The sequence below is a fragment of the Physella acuta genome, unplaced genomic scaffold, assembly GCF_028476545.2.
Source record: "Physella acuta isolate Inbredline_101_S28 unplaced genomic scaffold, ASM2847654v3 ptg001055l, whole genome shotgun sequence".
NCBI lineage: Eukaryota > Metazoa > Mollusca > Gastropoda > Physidae > Physella > Physella acuta.
In genome coordinates this window covers 262,028-270,274 of record NW_026732572.1, presented here as the reverse complement: position 1 = coordinate 270,274, position 8,247 = coordinate 262,028, and the positions used below count along the sequence as shown (strand labels likewise).

Sequence of the window (8,247 nt, the reverse complement as noted above, 5' to 3'; positions counted from 1 at the left end):
AAGGCGGATGTTCAAATTACATCGGGAGCGAACAGGAAAAAATAGGAAGTGACGTCACATAAAAAAATGGAGATTCACAAGGATAAAAGTAAAAAAATATAATTGAATAGAATACAAGACTAGAACTCTACAACTCCTAGTAGACTTTAACTACATCGTTGGTTCAATGAAAGTAGATGCTAGATAAATACTTTAGCACGCACATACATACATATATACATACGTATTCACACATACACTTACACAAACATATATACACATTTATACAGTTACATATACACACAGATATAGACATACAAGTACACAAATATTGTAAAATGAAAGCAGATACTACATATACACATACAAACAGACATACACATACAAGCACATATACACACATACATTTGAATCGTATAGCTACAGATCACTAGAAAGACACACACCAGACATCGCACATATTCAATGGTAATTACAAATTTTGTAAAACGCCGCCTGATTTATTAGGGAAAACAAAATTTTAACTCAAATAAACTATAGCAAAGGTTCAAGCACCGCCTGTTATTTAGCAAAATCAATAAAGAAACCGCACCTGTAATATATGCATTAAACAAATATGCTTTTATGCTAAGATTCGATTTTCATAAAATACAATGTTTATACCAAATAATAAGAACGGCTTGATTTTTTTAAACACTTCTAGTGAATTAATGGCCAGAGAGTTGGAGACCTTTGAACTACAGTTATTGCCAGCGAAACTTAATAAATTTAACTATGTAAACATGGAACTATAGTTTTTATCTACCGTTAACATTTCGTAACAAATTATATTATGTAAAAAAAAAGTAGAACAGTATTGAATTCATGGAACATTCGTGGTAATTAAAGATTGAATTAATGAGTTAAATATGATTGCACTTCGGTTTATGTACAGGTTAAGTATAAAAAAATCTAATTTACAATATTTTTTAAAGTTACATTGCCAATAGATAATTTTAATGATATTAATTAAACAAAGTCTCATTCTTGACGATATCCACTAGCGAGGTGTGGTTCTTATCAAAACTCCAGCAGGACAGTATACTATGGTATCGGTGTTTGTTTTTTTAATCTGCAGGTATCGCTGTTAAGGGAAGGATTTAAGATAGAGTGAGGGATTTGCTCAAGATTAGGATCTACATTAGGTTTAAGTTGGACTTAAGGTTCGATTTTAAAAACAAAGTTTAAATTAAAAAGCAGAGTAAGTTCTAGAGTTAGAGTCTGTGATAAGGGCTAGGGTTAGATCAGTGGCGTAGCGAGGTCGGGTGTCACCCGGTGCGGCACTTAATGGTGTCACCCCTTCCCCCAGAGGCGTAGCGACTCTTCCCGGGGACAAACTTTCAATTTTCGATTTGCACCCCCCCCTCAAACTTTCGATTTGCACCCCGCCCCTCGAACTTTCGATTTACACCCCCCCCCCCTCAAATTTTTCTATATATATTTTACTATTTTTTGCCTTGGTGTCACCCCCCTAAATGGTGTCACCCGGTTCGGTCCGCACCCCCCCGCCCCCCCCCCCCCACTCGATACGCTTCTGGGTTAGATACAGAGTTGGGTTACAGAAGCGATACCAACACACACACAAAAGATACCATCGAACCCGTCCTGCCCAAGTTTTAACAAGCCCAGTCGTTGTTTCCCCACCCCCCGTGTCCATCGTCATCACTTTCAGCCGTACGTCAACCCCCCGGGGCTGGCATCAAAAGGTGTCGCTCCTGCTCCGGACGATCCGTTTCTTGAAGGCCTTCTTCATGTTGTACAGGCGGGACTTCTTCTCCAGCCCGGCCACGTTGTCCGGGGTGGGCGTGGTCAAGCTCTTGACCAGCTGTCTCTTGATGAGGACCAAAAGCTCCTCCATGGCCTCGTTGACGCCGTCTTGACCCTGGGGGTGAGAATAGCGTGGTGGGGGGGGGGGCATAAGAATGATTACAATAATTATAAAACCAAGAAAATGTGTTATGCGCATGCGCAAACTGACCTCAGCCACAGAGATCTGGAACCTCGGACAGTCCATCTCCCCAGCCAGGTTGTCACACTCGTCTTCCGTCACAGCACGCGCCGTCAGCAGGTCGTGTTTGTTGGAGACCAGCACCACTGGCATGTCCGCCCCACGGAGTTGGAACAAAACCTCCTGGGAAGGACAGGATTTTTTTTTTACAATAGAAACTTTTTTTGTTGTTGTTTTCTATAGAGAAAATAAACATCCAATGTTCTGATATGTTTCTTTTGTTGTTGGCTTTAATACTAATGATTAAATATGTGCAATGTTTTATGTATTCTTAATGAAGATTCCAAGACGATTTGTGTGTCTATGGCAATAAAGGTGTTAGAATCATTCTATAGGTTAAAGGTGAAAACATATGTAGACTAAAGGTGTTAGACAAATACAGACTAAATTGTAGACACCTACAGATTAAAGGTGTTAGAGACATACAGACTTAAGGTGTTAGACACCTACAGACTAAAGATGATAGACACCTACAGACTAAAGGTGTTAGACAGAGATTAATTGTGTTAGACACCTACAGACTAAAGGTGTTAGACAGAGATTAATTGTGTTAGACACCTACAGACTAAAGGTGTTAGACACCTACAGACTAAAGGTGTTAAACAACTACAGACTAAAGGTGTTAGACAGAGACCTAAAGTATTAGACAGAGACTAAAGTTGTTAGACACCACAGACTGTTACTCACATACAGAGACTAAAGGTGTTAGACACCAACCGACGACTCACCTTCAGCTTGCAGGCGTCCTGGTAACTATGGCGACTGGTGACAGAGTACATGAGGATAAAACCGTCCGCCCATCTGACGTGTTTCTCCAGCGTCTCACGGGGCATCTGTGGCAAGACAGAGACACATTTATACAAGACAGAGACACGATTTTAATAGAGACAGAGACACGATTTTACAAGACAGAGACATGATTTTAACAGAGACAGAGACACGTTTTTAAAAACACAGAGACACGTTTTTTACAAAACAGAGACACGATTTTACAAGACACAGACACGATTTTACAAAACAGAGACACGATTTTAACAGAGACAGAGACACGTTTTTACAAAAGACAGAGACACGATTTCACAAGACAGATACGATTTTACAAGACAGAGACACGTTTTTAAAAACACAGAGACACGTTTTTACAAAAGACAGAGACACGATTTTACAAGACAGAGACACAATTTCACAAGACAGAGACACATTTTTACAAGACAGAGACACGTTTTTACATGACATAGACACGATTTCACAAGACAGACACAGCGACACGTTTTCACAAGACAGAGACACGTTTTTACAAGACAGAGACACGTTTTCACAAGACAGAGACACGTTTTTACAAGACAGAGACACGTTTTTACAAGAAAAAGAGTGCTTTTTTACAAGACAGAGACACGTTTCACAAGACAGAGACACGTTTTTACAAGACAGACACTTTTTAAAAGAGACAGAGACACGTTTTTACAAGACAGAGACACGATTTTACAAGACAGAGACACGTTTTTATAAGACAGAGACACGTTTTCACAAGACAGAGACACGATTTTACAAGACAGAAACACTATTTTACAAGACAGAGACACGTTTTTACATGACAAAGACACGTTTTTACAAGGCAAAGATATTTTTACAAGACAGAGACACGTTTTTACATGACATAGACACGATTTCACAAGACAGACACAGAGACACGTTTTCACAAGACAGAGACACGTTTTCACAAGACAAAGACACGTTTTTACAAGACACAGACATGTATGACAAATTTAAGACAGAAACATTTTGTTATTAAATGGCATCTTAAGTGTCTTTTAGTATCAAAGATAAAAGCAAATGCTTTTATTGTGTTTATTAATTAATGAAGAAAATGTAATTACCATTGAATCAAATTAATAATCAATCAAATTCCATGATGCAGTTTTGTTCTACAAGTTTGACATTTTTTATTTCATTTTTGATTGCAGAGTTTGTTTGTTTTTATTATTATTTTTTTCAAACTTTTATTTTCATCTAAAACAATCAACATCAAACGTGTGTGTGAAAGCGATTGTGTATGGAAACATATACACATAATAGAATAGTCAGAAACATAGTTATTTTACATAGATTTCATCACATTTTGTACAATTTAAAAAAATACAAGAAGAAAAGGAAAAACGAACAAACGAATGGTAGATGATGTTGGGGTGGGTGGGGGAGGGGGGGGGGGGAGGGGCAATGTAGGATCGCTGCAGCAGGTACAATGGTCATGGGGGTATCAGGGTAAAGGGTCATGGGGGCGGTGGCTGACGAAGCGGGAAGGATTGAGCATCTTACAGTAAATGAGGGTGACGGGTGAATAATATTTGTAACTTATGTAGAAAAAGGAAACGAAGGCTGGTTGAAAAATATACTGTTCACACGATGCGTGCTCTCACCATATGTACAAACAGTACAGTAGTCACAAACACACAAAAAAAATTGTTTGTTTTACACAGCTTTCATTACATTTGTACAATAGCGGATTACAAAAAATAAATCAATAAATGGATATTTGAAACTGATGTTGGGGGTGGGTGGTGAGGTCGTTGGAGCAGTTGGGGGGAGGTGTGGTTATCATGAATTGGGGTCATGTTGGGAAGGGGGGGGGGTTGGAGGTGTCTGACGAGATAAGGAGAGAGTGTCTGTGTGAGTTTAAGGCAGAGTTTTATAAAATAAACTACTTTTTTTGTGCCTCAGATATGTAATTTACAGCGATAATTGTGTGTGTTCGCTTTAGTATTACAGTTTTCATCACCGGCTTGTGAGAACTGATACAGATTTACAATAGTAATATTTCTTTCTTACTTGTAGCCTACTTTCATTCATTTAAGATGGTTTACTTATACATAGATCTAGTACAAAACGTCTAAATATTTAAAAATAAATAAAAATAAAATATCCAACCTGAAAATGCAAATGTGTAATTAAATGATGATTTTTTTATTTTTTTTAACAATAAAAGTTGACCTACTGTAAAGAATAGCATATCAATTTAGCCTTTTTTTTTATTTTATTTATTTAGAAAAAATATTTAATGTGACTATTGGGTTTAATCAATTTATCAAGTTAAATTATAATACAATATACTTTGTAATATTATATTCTACACTCTTTCTAAATTTAATAAAATAATTTCGTTAGTTATAATAATGAAGATTTAATTTTTCCCCTGTTATTTCTGAACGTTTCTGTATTGTTTATTTCTGAAAACAAAATTAACGGTTACTTCCCTTTGATTTAAAAAATGTAGAAATAAATAGGAAACTATTATAGTAAACGACTTATTTTACTGGCACATGCGAAACTAGAGTTTCTTTTCTTCTTCATCATTCGAAATTTTTAAATGTTGAAAGGAATTCCATCCAACACAGTGAAGTATTACGTGTCAACATGTTAAGCGCCATATAGGCCTTTGCTTCCGATTTCAGCCTGCTTTACTTTTTGGATTTGCTTCCAAGAACAAACTACAAGGCAGCAGTTGGAGTTGTCCTTCCTAGAAGAGTTGCTGTCCCCAGCTATCGAGCCTCTCTTCATGAGAGGTTCGAACTCGAGACTTCTCGGTTTAGCAACCAAGAGCTTTACCGACAAAAAAAATAGAGAGAAACCCTTGTCTTTTTATAGTTGCCGTGACAGCGATACTCCAGTAGCGTAGCGAGGGGGGGGGGGGGGCGGGGGGACATATGTCCACGGGCGCCGACCTTAGGGGGCGCCAAAATGGGTTGGAAAAATAAATTGAAAGGTTGAGGGGGATGCAGATTGAAAGTTTGAGAGGAGGGGGGTGCAAATCGAAATCTTGAGGGGGGGGGGTGCAAATCGAAAAGTTTGTCCCCGGGCGCCGGGAAGGGTCGCTACGCCTCTGCGATACTCTCATCATTTTGTGTAACATTCGTGTTCAATTGTTGACAATTCAAACTCTACATGTTGTTCATGCAGCATTTGTTCTTGTACTCCAAGTTCATTTGAAAGTGAAAACATGAATGTGCCTTGTTGTTTAGCTTGATTTCCATATCCCCTATAGTGAGTGTCGATAATATCACTTAGCAGTGGCGTAGCGAGGTTGGGTGTCACCCGGTGCGGCACTTAATGATGTCACCCCCCAGAGGCGAAGCGACCCTTCCCGGGGACAAACTTTCAAGTTTTCGATTTGCAGCCCCCCCCCCCCCCCTCTCAAACTTTCGATTTGCACCCCCCCCCCCCCTTTCAAGTTTTTCTCTTTATATTTTGCTATTTTTTGCCTTGGTGTCACCCCCCTAAATGGTGCCACCCGGTGCGGTCCGCACCCCCCCCCTCGCTACACCCCTGTCACTTTGTCTAATGGAGGCCACCGAGATGTCCTTCTATCATATTGTTGACATCGATTAAACTCGTTGTTGTTGTTGTTATTGTTGTTGTTGTTGTTGTTGTTGTTGTTGTTGTTATTGTTGTTGTTGTTTTGCTTTTATTTTATTTGTTCTTATTTTTATTTATTTATTTGGATTGGGGTTTTTTTCTCCTTTTTTTTTTGTTTGTTTGACATAGCGGCCGTAAAAATAATTAAGAAGAATAATAAAAAAAAATGTTGCCGATAAAGCTTTTAAATAACGCAAGGCTATTTTAAACCACATGACCTAGTTCTGCCATTTTGTTTACATTTTGTGTAATAAAATGTATGCTAGCCTATCAAATGTCATTGTTTATGTCGCCATTACCACATTAAAATAAAATCGCTTTAGCCTTTTTAAAATAGTGAGCACAAATTGGTAAATTTTGTTTCGTTTCATTTCCAATAGCTAAACGTCAAATATATTTAATCCTTTTAAAAATCAGAAAAAAACGAACAGTCAGGATTTTATAACCGTATTAATTTTATTTATACCGCGCGTGATTTTTTAAATATTTAATGTACCTCTTGAATACCTTTGTGAATACTCTCGATCGGGTACATTATCTGTAGACTTAACGTGTATTTATACATGATACTTCTGTTTGTTTAGAAAATATCTACAAATAAATACCTTTAATAAAATAGTTATTATTGTTGAGTAAATTAGACTGAACTGACATGTCTTGATATGACCTAATGTATCTAGTGTTTATGACCTGACGGCACCTACTTAAAATGTCAGGTCTAAAAAAGACCTAACGTGAATCATATAAATGACCTAACAGCACCTACCTGAAATGATGTGTCTAGGTATGATCTAACTGGAATGCATTGTCTACATATGACCTACTTGAAATGCGGTGTCTAGATATGACCTACTTGAAATGCGGTGTCTAGATATGACCTACTTGAAATGCGGTGTCTAGATTTGACCTACTTGAAATGCGGTGTCTAGATATGACCTACTTGAAATGCGGTGTCTAGATATGACCTACTTGAAATGCGGTGTCTAGATATGACCTACTTGAAATGCGGTGACTACATATGACCTACTTGAAATGCGGTGTCTAGATATGACCTACTTGAAATGCGGTGTCTAGATATGACCTACTTGAAATGCGGTGTCTAGATATGACCTAACTGGAATGCATGTCTAGATATGACCTACCTGAAATGCTGTATCTATCTATGACCTACCTGAAATGCTGTATCTATATATGACCTACCTGAAATGCTGTATCTATCTAAGACCTACCTGAAATGCTGTATCTATCTATGACCTACCTGAAATGCTGTAGCTATGACCTACCTGAAATGCTGTATCTATATATGACCTACCTGAAATGCTGTATCTATCTAAGACCTACCTGAAATGCTGTATCTATCTATGACCTACCTGAAATGCTGTAGCTATGACCTACCTGAAATGCTGTATCTATATATGACCTACCTGAAATGCTGTATCTATCTTTGACCTACTTGAAATGCTGCATCTATCTATGACCTACCTGAAAAGCTATATCTATCTATGACCTACCTGAAATGCTGTATCTATCTATAACCTACCTGAAATGCTGTGTCCAATATCTCCAGCGTGAGTTCATCTCTGCTTCCAACAAGACGATGTGAGTACAACATCTCTGAAACAACAAGACGGTGTGAGTACAAAATCTCTGAAACAACAAGACGATGTGAGTACAACATCTCTGAAACAACAAGACGATGTGAGTACAACATCTCTGTAAAAACGAGAAACAACAACAGACTCAGTCACGGAGTGAACTAAAATTAGACATCGTTTTATCCTTTCTTTGATTGTTGGTTTATTAACGGAACA

At 37.9% G+C, this 8,247-nt stretch overlaps 1 protein-coding gene across 1 annotated transcript in view; it reads right to left on the bottom strand.

Annotated features, from left to right (window-relative positions):
• Positions 1 to 1,557: 1,557 nt before the first annotated feature.
• Positions 1,558 to 8,247, bottom strand: part of LOC131955099 (ras-related and estrogen-regulated growth inhibitor) — a 112,848-nt gene continuing 106,158 nt past the window's right edge. The window contains exons 3-6 of the mRNA XM_059319074.1: positions 7,977 to 8,050; positions 2,755 to 2,859; positions 1,997 to 2,149; positions 1,558 to 1,900 (exon numbers count right to left, since the gene is read on the bottom strand). Coding sequence (XP_059175057.1) covers positions 1,718 to 1,900; positions 1,997 to 2,149; positions 2,755 to 2,859; positions 7,977 to 8,050 — 515 coding nt within the window. The 3' untranslated portion in view covers positions 1,558 to 1,717. The remainder of the gene's footprint in view (positions 1,901 to 1,996; positions 2,150 to 2,754; positions 2,860 to 7,976; positions 8,051 to 8,247) is intronic.